We start from the raw sequence: 19,349 nt of genomic DNA on the forward strand, positions 1-19,349 counted from the left end.
GTGTGTGTTTGTTCTCTCTTTCCCAATCTTTCCAATTAAGCTGGTGAAAAATGTAACTTTAGTATTTTACAGGACATGGTAAAGCTGTTCTCATCTAGGTGATGTCTATATTATAAAAATAAAATAATATAAATATGTAACATGAACCCAGTGCCCGTCGTTAAATAAAATATATGATAAAAAGCAGACCTTCTAGGATGACTGGTTTTGAAATATGCGAATATAATTTAATTATTAAACACTTGAAACAATCTTGATATTAAGCTGCGATAACCAGATTTTTGCATCTATGCTAGATAAAGAAATAACATTCTGTAATAGAGTTACATTGATGAAAGTGAAGGTTACAGTCTTACAATGAATTGCCTAGATAGGAATGCATTAAGCAGTTCTGAAATATTGTCTCATGATGGAGTTCAGTTTACCTTAGAAACTGTTTCAACTGGATTTTATTAAGGCCAGCAGTTTATACAGCGATGTTTGGAAACTGCTCTCTCACTGCTATAATCAGATAGGTACAGGAACGAGATTTCTGGGATGTCAAGGAATCCATTTAGACATCAGGAGAGTCCTTTGATGAAAATGTGTTTTACAGTGGAATTGCTTCGTAAACTATTTCTCACGAAGAAATAAATATTAGGAAAGGTTCCCCTCTCTGCCCAGCCGCGCCTGCGACGGCGGCTGCGCGTGTGCGAGCGCACACACGGATATGGGACACCTGCAGAGACGTGCAGGAACACTCACACACACACAGGGGTCTGCACAGTGCTGGATATCACACTTAAATTAATGAAGTAAATCGAATCACCGGTGTTTGCTGCAGGATAACAGTCTTTCAGAAATGACAGGGTTCAAAACAAATGCCCGCTGGAAGTGGAGTTTCCAAATGGTGCCGGTAACTATACAATGTAGCTGGTTAGATCCAGCAGGTAGGATGTCATGTCTAGGATCTGATCGAGAATACCTGCCCTCGTCACTCGCCGGATGTTCCTGTCCACCTGCTCACACTGGGGGCCCAGGTAGCCTTTTTTACACAGGCATTTGTTGGGCCTCACACAGACACCTCCGTGTCGGCAGGCTGGGTCACATTTTGCTGTGGGTGAAAAAACAGCGGTTTTCTCATTTGTTTAGAACATCACAAATGAAAACAGATACAGCACACATTCACTTAGAGCTCATTCAGTTCTGTGACCTGCCTTCATTGCTGCGTTGTACATGGTCATGAATCAGTAAGATACTTTATTAGCGATTAATTCATTTCATTTCTTTCCAAAGTCACTCCTGCTCATCACTAAAAACCTGGAGGTTGCTGAAATTTACTCTCCAGCCTAAAAGGGCTTCTTAGCTGACCCTGCTTGTTGTCATGTTTGTGCTATCAATTGCATTCTGCACTGGCTCACAATGCATTAGATGTTGTAGCAGTTGCATTCATCTAAAGACTTGTTGTGAAATCAGTATTTTTTAAGGTTGTCTTAGAGCTGAAGGCCAATATATTGGTCAACATATACTGAAAATTTCTCTGAGCAAATAATGAAAAGGCAATTATGACATGTCCCTGCTTTTTTCTCTGTTGCTGTGAATCTGTATACAAACCAGTTCTGCAGAACTCTCCTTCCCAGCCCGGATTACAGCAGCATTTTCCTGTGGGAGTGCAGTGCCCGTTCCGACAATGCCTTGAGCAGTCAGATGTCAGGATCTGTGCAGGCTGAGCTGTTCTTTTGCATTCTTCAGGGACTAAAGGCCTGAATAAAACCATACAAACAGAGCAATGAGTTAAAACTTGGGATCAAAAAGAAAAAATTTGATTTTTTTATTAAAGGCCTGATTCTCTACTGTTGTATTATCAGTGGGAGAAATCATGAGATTTCTTTTTTCCTCAGAAAAAGCAGTAAGGCCAGAGATGATATGTTACAGTACAGAAAAGTACAGTGCAATTTGCTATTATTTCATGTAACTGCCTTCAGAGATCTTCCACAAGATTAAGCAATAGTCCTTCAGAATTCTTTGAACCTGCCAAAACCAGCTTGCTGAAGGTTTATCTTCCTAAAGCTGCCAGCTTATCGCAGCATCTGATGGGGGTTATTTTGCATTTCTAGCTGATCTAGATTTCCCCTAAAAAAAGGGGAAGAGTAACCTGAATGAGCTTTATGTCACACATTATGACATGTGTAATAATTTTGCAGAAGTATTTCCTTTGTCTACAAATTCAGTTTTAAACTGCCAGCTTTTTACTCCCATATTTCCACGGAATGATATTTGGATTGTGCATTCTGGATGCTTATTGAAGCCCCTGGACATCAGAACAGACTTTTTCCCCCTGAGAGTGACCAGGCGCCAGCACTGCCCATGGGAGTGTCCCTGTCTGGGGAAGCTCAGATTCTGTCTGGGCGGGCTGGGAATGGGCTGTGGAGCCCTGTCTGGGCAGGGCCAGGCCCTGCAGAGGGGCCTCACACTCAGCCACTGCCCAGAGGGGATTGTGTGGAACCAGGCACAGAGGGGATCCCAGTGCAGGTGACACTGCATGTTTTGGTTAGGACAGGATCACCCAAAGGCCACAGGTTCCCAGGGGAGGTGCCACCTTTTGTCTCTGCTGTAGGTTTGGCTGCACAGGTACAAAGTTGGAAAAGAATGTCAGGATCTCCCAAGTGATCTAATCAAGTAATTGAATAGCAGTATCATGGAAAATTAAGGTAATTAGTGGCAAATTCCAGTTCTATAATGAACAATGAGTGTATTACATATGATCTGGTTAAAGAAGTTCCTATGCTTAAAAAGTAATATTCACATGAAATACTACTTTGGAAATGGTTCTAGCAAATAATATGATTTTCAGTGGAGACTTGTTCAGATTTAAAGTAACAAGATTTGTCTTCTAATTCCTACATTTGGGAAAAAAAATCTACATTTGAAATGATTTCTGTATAGCCCAGCCATGGGATGCAACATTCTTTATCTGTCACTATTCAAAGCTCATTTATTCCAAGTTACTTTAAACAGGAGGCTTCTCTTCCTCTTGCTCAGACACCAGCACAGGACAGTGCTCAGCAGGAAGCATCACCTCAGGCTCCTGGAGCATCCCTTAGGAAAGAGCTCCAGTGGCATATCTTTAGCAAAGAATGACTTCGTAAGTCCCAGAGGTATTTTATTTGGGAAGATAATGATTTAATTCATTAATAGATGTGAAGTGTTTGTCTGTGACAGTGCTATAATATATGGTTCTCTTTGTGTGCAGTTAGGAAGGCAGAAGTCACACTTTTTGTATCCAGCTGAGCAAGGCTGGTCACTTCTATGATTTAAAGTTTTCTACCACTCTGGGTGCTTGTGAATACAACCTTGCCTTTTATTCTACCATCAATCAAGAACTTGCACTTATCAGCCTTGGATAATATTTATTAATGGTAGGGTGGAGTAGAAACAAAGATGGAAAAAATTCTGTTTGGCAGGGTGCCTTAGGAGAAGAGGAGCACGACTGCAGCTGCAGCGGGATCCTCGCTGTGAGAATGGCTGGTGTTCCCTAGCTGTGCTCTGGGAAAAGCCACGCTTCCTCCTCAGGGTCTGAGCACTGCTCTGGGACCAACACGCTGCAGAGAAAGCCTCTGCCCCTCAGGGCTCACACTTTGCATCCCCAGGGCTGCTGGAAATGCTCAGTGCAAGCTGAAGTGAATCTCACACAGATAACACAAGCGGACTGCTGGGACTTGATCTCTCCCACACTCAGCCAGGACCGTGGTGTTGTTTATATAACCAGTGCTTCACTGCGTCTCCTGGTGTGGAAAATGGAGGGGAATAGATGGAGCCACACTCCGGGCTGGAGGGAATTTTTTCCTTGTATCCCTCAATCTATAAAACTCTAAAGGGTACAGCTTGATTACTCTTACAGTAAGCACGATTTGGCCCGCAGAAAGTCAGCCAAAAATGCAGCTGATAATGACTATTTATATGGTCTGTACAATTGTAGTTATCTTAAAGAGCTGTTCATATATACAGTACAGTACAGTATATCTTGCTTGTTAAAACAGGCTTTCATGAAACTGTATAACAACTCCAAATGTATGGAACATGGAGGAAAAGTTCTGCTGGGGGCTGGGGCCTCGCTGGCTGCCGTGGCTGACGTGTGCAGTGAGCTGGCAATTCCTGACTCTGCAATGTGTAAAACAAGTTTTGCTGCCTTACCAGAGCTAGCAGAAGAAGCAGCCTCTACTGTTTAGAGGCATACAAAAGTCCAACACGCTTTAAGAGATTAAAGCTCATCCTGGCATAGCTCAGGACTTCAGGCTTTCTTCAGGGCATCTCTCTGCAGCTCCACTAAACCCACAGAGTGATTCAGTTGCTGTATGTGCTATCTGTACCTCAGATGTGCATAAATCAGTGCCAAGGGAGGCCAAACTCAGCCGTGAAACAGCGGTACTGAACAGAAAACAATTCCTCCACCAGGCTTTTGACACAATATCAAAAACCTCTACTTCCCTACTAAAGTAAGGAAAAAAAAAGGCAGACAAAATTCCTGGATGTTCAGATTCAAACAGGAGACACTGCTGTAGAAATCTTGATACAAAATATATGGAATGTTATGCTTCAACTACCTGCACATAAGATTTAGCTATTAGAATGATACTTAAGTATATCACCAACATTCATGCATTAGTTGTTGAGGTTTTTTCCTTTATAAGGGAAAATGTCAAGAAAAAATAATTTTGCTTCACTCCTTGTCATAACCTAAATTCACTACTTGTCACAGAATAAATACAGCATCTCTTCAGGTACAGCTTCTAAAATTAAAAAGTATACCTTTAGCCCTGGGAGAGATGCCAAAAGCTCGTTACTTGTCTCCAGATTTACTACATGGGAATAATGTGGAAAAAACTCACGGCTTTTAAGATTTAAACTCAGCAGCATATCAAATTTATTCTTATATGGTATACTTGTTCATGACCTCTAGTCTTAAGAAATTCTGTCATGTTTGAAAACTAGTCCCTGGTGAAGCCTGTATCAATGTTAATAGCTAAGAGGTCAATGCAACTGCTAAACAGTTTGTATTACTGTCAGGGTGGTCATGAAAACAACACCTGCTGCATGAGCACTTGGCAGCTGGGTCAACAGGCACTGTGGGAATTTATCAATTTAGGGGGCCACTTGCATAACACTTTGACTGATGAATTGGGAACGACTGGCTTACTGGGCTAAAGCTGCTCTATTATGTGTGACTTTCTTTAGGATGGCAGAGGCTTCCTGCAGGCTCCAGAAAATAAGCAAAAGATAAACTGAGCTGTTTTTTCCTTATAAAGCGATAAAAAGTGAGAACTCCTTAATAGCCAGTGCTAGAAAGACGTTAAGAAAATGGGGAAAAAAAATGAAACCAAAACAAAAACTTTTACAGTCAGTGAGCTGTGATGTGATTGAAAAAAATCCTTAGGTTTTTCCATCGAGGTTACAAAGGAGTTTTTGTGAAGTACTTCTGTAAAGTGAAACTCTCTAGACTGGTATTCGCAAAAAGCTCTAATTTCTCTTTAGTGTCTCTTGTGGGAACAGTAACTGCATGTGGGTAGGTAAATGAGATAAGAATTTTGCATGCTCCGGCTAAACTAAACATAATTAGACATTAATTCTGGCTCTCCATTCCCTCAAATGACTTAAGGGACAGTAACTTTCTGAACAGAAAGAAATCCTATGGCCCACCTGGGCTGGTGAGTGCATTCACCAACAAAATTGGCTCCTTCTACAGAGAGTTTCCAGGAGGAGCTTTGGAGTTTATCTATGACCCATCAGAACTGAGGATCTTGATGCAGATTACTCCAAAACTGTGCTTCCATTTCCACAGGAATTAAAGTCTCAGGCAGAGCTTCACTTTCACAAATGCTTTTCTTCTGTCATATCAATAACACTCCTGACTCATATTAGAAAAATCAGATCACTAATGGTTTTCTAAGGAGCCTGAGCAGCATCAAAATGAGGCGTGACCCAGATCTCGTCCCTCCGTGTCTGAACTGAGCTGTGTGGAAATGCTCTCCACAGCGGAAATCCCGGGAGGTGATGATGGAGGGGATGATAAGTGGGATTACATCCTCTGGAGGGGCATGAAAGAGCAGGGAGATGGTTTGAATCAAGTTCAAGTTTCAGTCCAACGGGAAGCAGCTCTTCCGGCTGCTGATACGAAACACATTGAGATCCACATCCCTGAGGTGTTGCAGCGAGAGCAGGGGAAATGTTCTGTGTGCAGGACACTCCCCAGCCCTGGCTGCCCTCACAGCAGTCACCTGCTGCTCGCAGGGAGCCCTCCTGGCCAACACAACTGCTCCTCCCCTTGAACCACTGCATGGACGGGGCAAACTCCCAAAGCCTCACTCAAAACCTCACAGCACCTCTTTCAATAGGAAAACTTCTGCACTGGCTGCCAGCTCCAGACTCTTCTCTGCACACCTTTCCTTTTATCTGTAATTCCCTTAGAAATTAAAGTGATCGTATTATAACTCCTCTAGAAGAGGACTTACAAAGCCTCCTTATGGCTGTTCTTCCACCATCCAAAGTTTATTTTCTTACTTCTTGGTCTAGTAATAATGTTTAAATTACAGACTGCATGGACCTATCAACAGATCTCACTTATTTAAATATTCATTTTCACAGTTGGCTTTCTCCTCTCATCATGCTAGAAAAATGATTACTTTTTCTTTTCTAATGGACTTGTCTCCTATTTTCTCTGTTATCGACTAACTGGAATCTTTTGACGTCTATACATTTTCTACATCACTGTTTACTTAGTTGGTTTTTCTTTTCAACCCATCAACACTTTTGTGATTGACATTAGTATGTATTTTTAGGAACAGAAAAGTTATGAAACGGAAAGTAGAAAACTAGAAAATAAAAACGTTTTGGTTTTTGGTCACAAAAACAATTTCTAAAATGCTCGTATTTGCATTGACCTTCAGGATATCTGCCTTTAGCTGAGAAGAGCATAAGTCTTTTTCCCTATATTTTCTCACTACTTCCAGTCCCTGTAAAGCAGTGGTAACAGGTTTTTTTGATAATCATATATTATATATATAAAATATATTTTTCAGAGACAATTTTAACATAAGAACTTCTCTTAACTACCGCTTTAACTAATGTGCCCAATGTTTTATGTGCTTGTAATTTTTAATGTTTCCCACATCTCCTCCATCCTCAAAGCTAAATATGCTATTGGCTATACTCATTTCTCTACGGGCTTTTTGGCAATATGGAGTGTATCTATATTTTGCAGCACCTCCCATACTTAGGGATTTTTAAATCGCTTCATTGTCTGTGAGCTCTCAGGCACTAATGTATCATTATAAGAAAGAGAAGGCTTATTGCACTCTGTGCTTTCAGTGGGAGTCTGTCTAGTTATTGATATGAAGTGTTTGGAAGAACTGAACAGAAGTTTTACTGCGGTACCTGAGTTCTGTATTTCAACCTGCTTTGGTAATTGTGGGGTTCAGAACTTGTGTGTTGATCACGTTCATGGATTTGCCATGTATCAGCTCAGTTTAACACCTCATTTCTGGTACACCAGAAGGACTGGGTTAGGGTGGGACCTTCCCACTGCTGCCTGTTGAAGGCTAAAGCAGAGAAGGTTTCTGAGCCCTGACAAATGCACAGTGTTTGACAGGGCAGTAAGAACTTTGCATGGAATGCAAACAGAGCTGCAGTGCTCTGCTGGGGAAGCCACTCCCTGTCCTTCCTTAAAAGCTGCAATGGTGTGAGACTGAAGGACAGCAAAGCTCAAATCTGTGCCTGAATGAAAATTGTCCCATGTTTCTGAGAAGTGTTACCAAAACCGACCTCCCTTTGCCACAGTCTGTTTAACTTCAGCTGTGTGCCAATTTACAGAAGTATTTTAGAGTTTTCTGGTTCCTTTCAGCAGTAACCAAACTGTCCTGACCCTTTCCATGCCGAGCACAGGCAGCCGTGAGCGCAGATGGGAGGTCTGGCCCCTCAGGTAGGGCAGCTGAGGACCACCCCACTGCCAGAGGCAACAGGAACAAAGAGCCGAGGTCAAACAAGGCAGCCCCATGTAATTAGATACTAATAGTGGATTTAGGGTGTAAAATTCACTTAAAACCATACACCAACAGACTAAACAATCCCAGGAAGAATGGCAAGTTTTGTTCTAAAAAAATGTTTTCAATACCAGAAAGCATAAATAAAACATACATAATAACCTTGACTGACAGACTGCACCAACCTGCAGGAACATCTGCTTCCAGATTATTTGCTGTATTTTTGGGATAGTGCAATTATAAAACACTGAGACTCACTGCCACTGAAACTGCTGTAAATTATAGTACAGTGTGCATCCAATGTCATGAGTTTCTGTTGTATTCCCTTGTTATCCCACTAACAATGATTAGAATTTAAGTTTGACAAGAAATTCAGCATAGTTCAGCCACATGAAGAGAACTGCAGTTACCTCCTGGTTTCTAACCCGTGGAAAGAAAGGCTGATCCCACAGACAAGTGCAACACTCACCTTTTTGGGTCAACGATCTTGTAGAGTTTTCCACTATGAGGCTGTGTCATACTTTTACTGCTTGATAATATGTAAATCTCACCTGTTGGGGAAACAGTGCAATAATTACTTCTCCTTTCCTAGGATATTAAATACATGACTTTTGTGATCTGGCTGTATTTGCCAAATGAGATTAAAAAAACTTCAGAAGAAACCCTGAAATATACAACAGAATCATTTGCTAATTAAAAATTTATATAAGCACTTTCCCAGACTGATGATAAAAAGTGATAAATATTCTGTCATGAAAGTTTTTTCTTTCATACAGTATAGAATTGATTAAAAAAATTAAATTGGTGAGGAAGGAAGAAGAGGGGTCAGTCTGCTCATGCCATATCTTTGCCCCTTCATTCCATAATGCTGGAAATAAAAGCAAGTATTTTATAAATTGTATGATAGCGAGTGCCAGGGTTCACAGCAGGTGGGACACAATGAAGACTTCTGCCCCTTCCAGCAGCACATTCTCTTCTCAGTTCTTCCTACAAGGCTGCTGAGGTGTAGCTGACAGCAGTGTGGACAGCTTTGGCAAAGGACAGATTGCCTTCTTTTTAAACATTTACTATAATTACGAATACTTCAGCAGGAATTACTGATAAGCCTTATAATTTAACAACAATTCTTTTAGTATTTACCTAATTCATCTTCTCCAAATCCCAAGACAGGGCCTGAAAAGAAACCTCTACATGAGCCAGTGTTGCCAAGACAGAGGGGTTTCTCTTGCCACTGTTTGGTTGCAGGACTCTGTTGCAGTGTTAAAAAATTTCTACATTCAAAAACACATAAAGAAAAAATGTTAATTACATTTTAAACAGGGAGTTTTCATTGTCCAGATAAATAAGCAAGCACTTGCTGCAAGTATCTTCACAGGCACATGTGGCTGTACGACACGAGAAGAGACAAGGAACCCCAAAACGCCTCCGAAGGAAGAAGGCACAGAAAGAGACTTCATTGCTGACACCCAGCACCTTCTACAAGGTGTTCCCACACAGACCCAGTGGGACTGGGGAAAGGGAGCGACACCTCTCCAGCCCCATTGGTCTAACCAGAAAAAACAGCCAAAATGCTTTCCCTGAGAACTAGAAAGCCAAAACACCACCTGGAGAAAGACTGGTTTGGGGAAGGATAGGTGTTTTGCCAAGATTGTTTTGGGAAGAAGCTTTCCTAAGAAACTTTTCCCTTGGGAAAGGAGTTAGCAGCTACCAGCAGGTTAAAATCTCTCAGGCCCAGAAACATGAGGCCCACAGACACATCTGTGCCGTTCCTTGTCTTACGACTCCCTGTACCTTTTTCCAAGGACTGGGTATGTTCTGTGTGTCACATTCGTTAGAATGCAGGGCTATGTCACCCCACCTCTGAGTGCAGGGCTATGTCACCCCACCTCTGACTGCAGGGCTGTGTCACCCCACCTCTGACTGCCAGGCTATGTCACCCCACCTCTGAGTGCAGGGCTGTGTCACCCCACCTCTGAGTGCAGGGCTGTGTCACCCCACCTCTGAGTGCCAGGCTATGTCACCCCACCTCTGAGTGCAGGGCTGTGTCACCCCACCTCTGACTGCAGGGCTGTGTCACCCCACCTCTGGCTGCAGGGCTGTGTCACCCCACCTCTGAGTGCAGGGCTGTGTCACCCCACCTCTGACTGCCAGGCTGTGTCACCCCACCTCTGACTGCAGCCTGCCGTGCCCAGGGGAGGGGGCCAGTGCACAGCAGTGTGGGTGGGTGCTGTCCAGGGCAGGGGGCCAGTGCACAGCAGTGTGGGTGGGTGCTGCCCAGGGGAGGGGGCCAGTGCACAGCAGTGTGGGTGGGTGCTGTCCAGGGGAGGGGGCCAGTGCACAGCAGTGTGGGTGGGTGCTGTCCAGGGCAGGGGGCCAGTGCACAGCAGTGTGGGTGGGTGCTGTCCAGGGCAGGGGCACAGTGCACAGCAGTGTGGGTGGGTGGTCTCCGGGCGGGGCCGTGCAGGACGTACCCGTTGCGGTCCCCGAACACGTAGCTGCCGTAGAGCCGCTCCGACTGGCAGCCGCGGTACACGAAGCCTCCGACCAGGGCGCCGCTGCTGAAGGGCCTGAACTCCAGCAGGGAGGGCTCGCTCTCTGGAAAGGAACTGCCCCAGCATTAGATCACTGCGTGTCCACATCCCTGCACGGCTGGGAAAACGCTTCAAGGAAAGGGATCGGTCCATTGAAAGAGCCCTCAGAATTCAAGATGTGTTGCCAGAAATGAGATGTTTTAAAAATCAGAGAATTGCAACAAAGTCTGTTTGTGAAATAGTCCATTAGAGATTTCAAAAGGAGAGGCTATAATTGCTTTCCTCCATGTGCTCAAGCTGGGAGAATAAAACTACATAAGGATTAGGCTGGACTGCCATTGAAATCAATGTGATTACTGCTATTAATTCCTACATGTCAGTGCAGTCTGCAGACTGGGTCTCCTGAACTTCAGGAACAAAGTAAGTCCCATTCACTGTAGAGTCCAGTGCAGAAATTCCTGTGATTCTCAGTAGAATTAATTTTGAAATCCTTTCAATGGCTTGAGAAACTTTCAAAATCACAGATTTAAACATGGTATGTGTGTTACATCCCATAACACACTACTACTACTGGCTGTATCTTCTCATGGTAATTTATTTTATGCTGCTGTAGTAGTTGCAACTCCTATACCTTCCCCCTCTTTTTTATTTCACAAAACCACAGAGTTTATTCTCACAGAGACAATTCTTCAAGAAAGTTTTAGTGCACATGTTCCTATTCATGCAATCAAATACTGCTTAGGGTACAAGTTGGCTCCATTTGACATGCTAGCTGCATAATTCTTAAAAAAGCCACAGCCAGTAGAGCATTTTTAGTAGGATTTTTTTTCAGTCAGAGTGCTATCTGCAAGTCTTTGATAAATGCACTTCCCAGACTGTTCTACATGAGTTACAGCTGAAATTTTATGGGAGAGAAAAGGATGGTGAACTCTTTTTATTGAAGCCATTGACCCACAGCCCAGTATTAATATTGGCAAGCTGCTCTGGATAGACACAATATTGCTTAGTTTACTCTGCAATAAGGATGCAGTCAAAATTCCATTGGAGCAGTGGTTAACCAAATATTATTCTTTGGTTTGGCTTTTCTAAACTGGACACAGAAAACCCATGCAGTAACTGCAGCAGCACAATGGCAGGATGCTGTTGTGTGCTCCCGTGCCAGCCGGCACAGCTGCCTTGCTCTGAGGGAAGCACAGGTGGGAGAGCCTGGGACGGGAGCTGGGAAGGGAAAAGCTGCCCTGGAGACAGCCAGTGCTCAGTGCCAAAGGCCAGTGCTCAGTGCCAAAGGCCAGTGCTCAGTGCCACAGGCCAGTCCCCAGTGCCACAGGCCAGTCCCCAGTGCCACAGGCCAGTGCTCAGTGCCACAGGCCAGTGCTCAGTGCCACAGGCCAGTCCCCAGTGCCAAAGGCCAGTCCCCAGTGCCACAGGCCAGTCCTCAGTGCCAAAGGCCAGTCCCCAGTGCCACAGGCCAGTGCTCAGTGCCAAAGGCCAGTCCCCAGTGCCACAGGCCAGTGCTCAGTGCCACAGGCCAGTGCTCAGTGCCACAGGCCAGTCCCCAGTGCCAAAGGCCAGTGCTCAGTGCCACAGGCCAGTCCCCAGTGCCAAAGGCCAGTGCTCAGTGCCACAGGCCAGTGCTCAGTGCCACAGGCCAGTCCCCAGTGCCACAGGCCAGTGCTCAGTGCCAAAGGCCAGTGCTCAGTGCCACAGGCCAGTGCTCAGTGCCACAGGCAGTGCTCAGTGCCAAAGGCCAGTGCTCAGTGCCACAGGCCAGTGCTCAGTGCCAAAGGCCAGTCCCCAGTGCCAAAGGCCAGTGCTCAGTGCCACAGGCCAGTGCTCAGTGCCACAGGCCAGTGCTCAGTGCCACAGGCCAGTCCCCAGTGCCAAAGGCCAGTGCTCAGTGCCACAGGCCAGTGCTCAGTGCCACAGGCCAGTACTCAGTGCCACAGGCCAGTGCTCAGTGCCACAGGCCAGTGCTCAGTGCCAAAGGCCAGTGCTCAGTGCCACAGGCCAGTCCCCAGTGCCAAAGGCCAGTGCTCAGTGCCACAGGCCAGTGCTCAGTGCCAAAGGCCAGTGCTCAGTGCCACAGGCCAGTCCCCAGTGCCAAAGGCCAGTGCTCAGTGCCACAGGCCAGTGCTCAGTGCCAAAGGCCAGTCCCCAGTGCCACAGGCCAGTGCTCAGTGCCAAAGGCCAGTGCTCAGTGCCAAAGGCCAGTACTCAGTGCCACAGGCCAGTGCTCAGTGCCACAGGCCAGTACTCAGTGCCACAGGCCAGTGCTCAGTGCCACAGGCAGTGCTCAGTGCCACAGACCAGTGCTCAGTGCCAAAGGCCAGTGCTCAGTGCCACAGGCCAGTGCTCAGTGCCAAAGGCCAGTCCCCAGTGCCAAAGGCCAGTGCTCAGTGCCAAAGGCCAGTCCTCAGTGCCAAAGGCCAGTGCTCAGTGCCAAAGGCCAGTGCTCAGTGCCAAAGGCCAGTGCTCAGTGCCAAAGGCCAGTCCTCAGTGCCAAAGGCCAGTGCTCAGTGCCAAAGGCCAGTCCCCAGTGCCACAGGCCAGTGCTCAGTGCCAAAGGCCAGTGCTCAGTGCCACAGGCCAGTCCCCAGTGCCAAAGGTCAGTCCCCAGTGCCAAAGGCCAGTGCTCAGTGCCAAAGGCCAGTGCTCAGTGCCAAAGGCCAGTGCTCAGTGCCACAGGCCAGTACTCAGTGCCACAGGCCAGTGCTCAGTGCCACAGGCCAGTGCTCAGAGCCACAGGCCAGTGCTCAGTGCCAAAGGCCAGTGCTCAGTGCCACAGGCCAGTCCCCAGTGCCAAAGGCCAGTGCTCAGTGCCAAAGGCCAGTGCTCAGTGCCACAGGCCAGTGCTCAGAGCCACAGGCCAGTGCTCAGTGCCAAAGGCCAGTGCTCAGTGCCACAGACCAGTGCTCAGTGCCAAAGGCCAGTCCCCAGTGCCAAAGGCCAGTGCTCAGTGCCAAAGGCCAGTCCCCAGTGCCAAAGGCCAGTGCTCAGTGCCAAAGGCCAGTGCTCAGTGCCAAAGGCCAGTGCTCAGAGCCACAGGCCAGTGCTCAGAGCCTTTGGCATTTCCCACGTGTCACCATCAGGACCTGACACAGCCGCTCAGTGGGCAGGAGGCAGGTGACAGCTCAGGGGAAGTGTCACCTGGCCTGCCTCAGCTAGCGAGGGTGACAGCAGAGGTAAACATCAAATAATTGTGACTACAATCGTACTGATTCAGAGACAGCATGAAGCACTTCAATATGTTAAAGTCCCTCACTGAGCGTATTTATCTTATTGTAATCTAATCTAAACTAGTCATTTATTATGAAGTAGTAGCATAGTGCCTTTTTCTAAGTTTTGTATTTTTAGTATCATTTAAACAGAGCTCAGTCATTTCCCTGTTTGGTTGTGGTCTGTTGTTGTCTATCTCACTTTTTCCATTATAAGAGGCACATTACATGAGGTTTCCATTCTCTGTCTTAAAAGGTTATTTGTGAAAGACTGAGAATACATTTTCTTCATTTCCTGATATTCCAAAATATTCTCTTTATGAGCCAAAGTATACAGCAACAGTGAGATCTTTGACAGACTAGCAACTGTCAAATTTGTTAAATCTCATTTACATGATATTCTACACCAACAAGAACAAAGTTGAGTCATTTCAATTTGGTTTTGGCCTGCATCTTTCATCCGCTTCTACAGGGAAGTTTCTCTTGTAAAGACAGAACTTTTCACTTCTATCTCAGATAAGCTGTCTATTTTATTTATGCTGTAAGTTTCCTACCATGGCTATACAGGCCTTTACGTATTCTCTTCTGCTTTCTGTTTATTATTCCAAGGAATAGAACCTGACTGTCGCCAGCAGCTTTACCCTGGATTGAACTTACCATAATCTTTGCCCTTTATTATTTGTAAGATCCTTGCTGAAGATCTGTTCTTTCCATTTGAATCTGAACAAAGGATAGTTAAGTTGATGTTGACATCTGTTGGGTGCCTGTCCACAGCACACCTTTAAAACAACAAAAAAAGAAAATCCATGAGAAAGGTGGCTTCACAACATATAATTATCAATATGAAGCATTACATTTTAAAGTATTATTGTTTTCTGTGGTGTCTGCTCATTTGGAGGACCTATTTCATGCTGAGCCGAAATACCTGAGAAATGTGTTAGATTTATATACAAGAGACAGTACAACTTTCCCATTCCTACACCATTTCTATATAATGTGAAAAACCCTCTTTTCCCCTAGTGATATAATACAGTCTGCACTATAACACCTGAAAAGAACAGTGCCTTAAGCTAAATGAACTTATATGGTGTAGGAATTTTGGACTGGTAAAAAGTCCAAGAATCAAGTCCTTATCTGAACAACTTGACTTTCTGATTCTTTTCAAACCATGACTTTAAATGTCACTTCAGTACTACCACCCACCTAATTTGCTGAATTATGTGTTGTTTAGTTAAAGCATTGTTCTCCTCCTTGCTATTGTTTAGATATCACCAGATGTTCCCATTTGTTTTCCACGTGCCTTTTTTTCCCAGTCGAGATTCCCATCTCAGCTGCACTTTACCACCTCCCTGCTTTAAGCTTTTTTCTTTCACCAAGGCAGTAATTTTATTACTAATTAAAACTAAAAAATCCTGTACTTTGTTTGTGTCATTTTCATCTTGACTTGCAGTAGTTGTGCATGCTCTCCTCCTTTGCCAATGTACATTTGTTTCTAACTGTGACATGTGTGTGGAGGAGTGCAAGATTCAAAAAGTTCATGAGTGCTTTTGTGATTGAAATATTGCTGCCTGATTGTACCAAAAAAACCCCCCAAAAACCCCAAAAAACCCCCAAAAAACCAACAAAGCCAGTGTGTGCCCCAGAGCAATTTGAGTTTAACAGACCCTCCCGTACCGGCCTGGGTTGTGCAGCCCATGTGCGAAGATCTCCGGGGGCTGGTTGGTGCTGTTGAAGTGCGGGTTGCTCCGAGGGATGGAGTAAGGGACACTGCACAGGTCAGTGTTGACATCGAGGCGCAACACAGAACCTGTAAAATCACTGAGAGGGTTGGAGGGTAAAAGAATTGGGTTTGTAAAAGTATTTTACTGCTAGATTTAATCCATACAATACCAGAGTGAACCAGCAAAGTAAACGACCTTTACTGATCAATCACGCAGATTGATTTCATGGAGGATGCAGGGCCAAAGAAGACCAGCAGAGCTGTCAAAGATTCAGTCTGGCAAATATCTTCCCTTGTTGTGTGCAGACTAAAATGCCCCTGACCTTGTTGCTGGGAAGCAACTTGATCATAAGAACAACTCTCCAAACACCAAAATTGTTTATGGCCTCAAATATAAGGGTACTAACTCTTTTATACTGTGTCATCTGGAGCAACTATGGATATAATCACTGTGTAACTACAAAGTGCTTTCTGCTCACACTTTGGATCCTGCTCTTGAATTCAATGATTTCTAGTCACACTACAATCCAAAGACTAATTACATAAAAAGCAAGTGAGAAAAAAATTGTATTGTTTGAATGGAGATGTTGATACTTCTTTGGAAGGATTCAGAATTTTTGTTAAATGAAACAGGAGAAACTAAAATGTTTGTGATTGTGATGGAGGAAAGGAGATGTAGAAGAAGAGCACCAAAACTCTTCTCATAAACATGAAAAGATGTGATGTTTAAATTAATTCCATTTCATTAATTTAAAACCAAGTACTACAATTGCCCTCTGGTCTGGGTTTTGAGTATATCCTTATACTTAAAAAATACTTCAAAAGCCACAGGGGCACCTGCAATTGTGCTGAGCCAGAGAGGCCTTTGGGCACAGCAACAGAAGCCTGTCCATGGTAGTTTTGTACCTTAAACCATCCATCTCCTCCATGTCATCCAGGGTGATCATGCCATCCCCCAGGAAAATGTAGAGGAAGCCATCGGGGCCGAACAGCAGCTGCCCTCCCAGATGCTTTCGATGCAGTTCTGCTACTTCTAAAAACACTCTTGCTGTCCTCATGTCAACTTGGTGCGGATTTTTCCTGCAAGTTAGAGACATGAACACAGTTTGCACAGTTCACTATCATTGTTCTTCTCTCTGAAAATACACTTGACTCATTCAAATTATACTTTGAGATGTGCGTTTTTTAACTTGGTGGAAAAATGCCTAACAGTTATTTTTGAGAAATTGCAATTTTCTAGTATTCACAAACAATTACTTTGCTGCCTATACACAATAAGTAGGAAGTAATTGTAATTAAAAATTACAGAATAACTGAAAAAAAAAAAAGTCTTAAAAAGAAAAAAACAGTGAACTTGCTGTCATTCCAAACCTACTATTTGAAATAAAATCCACAATAGTTTTTCTGCAGGTGCCCGAGTTTCTACATTGTAAACCTCATATTCATTTTAGAAATCAGAAATATAAAGTGCAGAGTTGCTGAGAAGTGCAGAGTTTGTTAATTTGAGAGTTCTGCTGATACCTGGATACTGTGTACTCCACGACCCTGAGGATGTGGTCGTGAGGTCCGATAGCCCACCGTTCTTGGTTGGTGGTATACGACACATACAGCTTTCCATTTTTCTTGTAATTGGGGTGGAATGCAAGGCTTAACAGTCCTCTTTCATCTCCTCCCTGCAGTCAAATGAAAAACACAAAGAATTGTGAAGTTAATTATGTTCTTTATTGTGTTTCAGCTGGAACCCAAAAAAAAAAAGTTTCTTTCTTGTGGATAATCTTTGCCCAAACTCTTTTCTTTCTTTCCTGACTACTGCACAAAAAGGATTATAAAACGTTTCACTCAGGGGAAGTCTTTAGGAGTTAGAACAAGACAATTGCCCTCTGTAGTTATCTATGCACAAGTGTGTTACGCCACGTTTGTGCAGTGATTTGTGTGTGCAATCTTTGGGAAGCCATGAGGACACGTTTAAGTGCTGGGAAGGATTCTTTGCTGGGTTACTAGGGTGCTTGTAATTCGTAGAAGACGAATAAAAAGGTCTATAATCAGCAGTCACTTCTAATCCAAGTATCCAAAACCTAAAACACAGTGCTGGCTGCCAACTCCCACTGTCTTGGCAATATGTTTAGAAAACAGTTAAATTGCTTGTGTAATATGTAAACCTTTGTTTTACCCTGGAGGCAGCAACATCAGTTGTCACAACCATGGTGGTCTGTTCATCAGAGCTGGTGTACTGTAGGTAATAAGCAGCCTTGGTCTGTGTGCAGAGAAACCAGAGTTTTACATGTGGTCCCTCACTGGAAAGGTTTTCTGTTATTTTTTTAAAAAATAAAAATAGAAAGATCTCAGAACAACTTTCTTTTGTTATTATGTTTGCCATGAAGATTAGTACAGTTATATGTTAAGCATCCAATCCGTGTAATGTACTGTGACAATGCAAATGCCCAGCGAACTTAAATAGAAGGCAATTTTCTCTTTGGCTACTAAAAAGCTTCTAAAAAATGTATGTACTATTACTGTGCCTAAAACTCTATTTGTATAAATGAAGGCTAAAACTTAGATTCATTTGTTGCTCTTGAGGCCATAGACGGAGTGAAGCTGAGGCACGGAAATAAACACAGCACATAGTTAACAATTCAAATTCAATGAATAAATGTGATTATTCACAAGGTGATGGATGTTTTGGGCTCTGACTCAGGCCTTGCCAGCCCTTCAGAGCCTTCAGTGACTGCTGCAGATTCAGTGCTCCAGCTCTGCACCCGTGAGGAGCCAGCGTTCTGCAACTCTAACCACACCCAAGATAAGTAATTATGAAATCTGAAATTACAAGAGAGAATGAAGCTTTTAGAGTGCATTTGCACTTCAGAGTGATGGATGGGCACGTCTTCCTGTTGAAAGTCATCCCACAAAGGGCCTAATTGGGGAAGTGCACAGCTTTAATTTATTTTAATTCAATGTGATTGCCGTACTTCCTTTCTAATCACAACCACCAAAGAGAAACCTGAGTCAGAAATGGAGATGTAAATAGCTCAAGAGATTTCCATACAAACAGATTTGTACAGTGAACTCTGGATCCTGCTAATTAGAGGCAGACAAAATTTGCTAGTTTGTTTGCTAGAACAGTTTAGTTTCAGGGGTTATCAGAGAGGTTCGTTTTGAGTCTGCTTAGAGCTGCCAAATCAGTTGCAGTCATCATGGATGAAGGGACTGCCAATCCAGCTCTTTCTCCCTTATGAGCCAAAAATAATTCTGCAGCTGAGTCTGAACTGATTGTAGATATTATTGTTTGAGTTTCTAAGAGTTTTGACCAAGCTGCTGTGATAAAGTCTGAAGCAAAGGGAGGCAAACCAGTTGCTTTGGGAGCAGAAAGGCAGATTTCAAAGATTCCTGAGGAATGATTCTATCTGTTGTGCCCAGACAAAGACAGGCCTATTTCTTCTCCTGAGAGATGAGTTCAACTCATTTAAGGGCCCAGGAATGTCAGTGAGTCACTCTAGGTCTGCCATGCAAGGTGAGTTATTGAAGGAATTAGGAAGAAAAGATCTTTTTGTTACTGAGCTGAAGATTTTATGTAGTGCTTGATGCCACGGCAGCCGTCTCAGTGTGAAAGCGAAGTTGTTGAAAGGGTAAACAGGTGAAAATTAAATTAAGAGCTTTTAATGAAGTACACATGAAGCAAGAATTTGAAAAATGAATGAAACACGGGACCTGCAAGGTGGTAACTATGGCAAGTTGCATTTGTAGGATCAGGCCGTGGCTTTTCCTCATTGCTGCCTTGCATGATTGTTAGAGAGCAGTGGGTCACTGTAGATTGATCCTATTCCTTCTTGAAAAGTCACTCTGCTGTGTCTCAAAGTCAGACAGACACACT

The 19,349-nt window shown here is 44.0% G+C and overlaps 1 protein-coding gene across 1 annotated transcript in view; it reads right to left on the minus strand.

The window, feature by feature from the left end:
- Positions 1 to 205: 205 nt before the first annotated feature.
- HHIP (hedgehog interacting protein) overlaps positions 206 to 19,349 on the minus strand; it is a 57,914-nt gene continuing 38,770 nt past the window's right edge. The window contains exons 5-13 of the mRNA XM_063415478.1: positions 17,003 to 17,154; positions 16,388 to 16,561; positions 15,436 to 15,579; positions 14,419 to 14,540; positions 10,487 to 10,610; positions 9,156 to 9,286; positions 8,485 to 8,566; positions 1,594 to 1,742; positions 206 to 1,093 (exon numbers count right to left, since the gene is read on the minus strand). Coding sequence (XP_063271548.1) covers positions 900 to 1,093; positions 1,594 to 1,742; positions 8,485 to 8,566; positions 9,156 to 9,286; positions 10,487 to 10,610; positions 14,419 to 14,540; positions 15,436 to 15,579; positions 16,388 to 16,561; positions 17,003 to 17,154 — 1,272 coding nt within the window. The 3' untranslated portion in view covers positions 206 to 899. The remainder of the gene's footprint in view (positions 1,094 to 1,593; positions 1,743 to 8,484; positions 8,567 to 9,155; positions 9,287 to 10,486; positions 10,611 to 14,418; positions 14,541 to 15,435; positions 15,580 to 16,387; positions 16,562 to 17,002; positions 17,155 to 19,349) is intronic.

This window comes from Prinia subflava, chromosome 18 (genome assembly GCF_021018805.1).
Source record: "Prinia subflava isolate CZ2003 ecotype Zambia chromosome 18, Cam_Psub_1.2, whole genome shotgun sequence".
NCBI classification, from domain to species: Eukaryota; Metazoa; Chordata; class Aves; order Passeriformes; family Cisticolidae; genus Prinia; species Prinia subflava.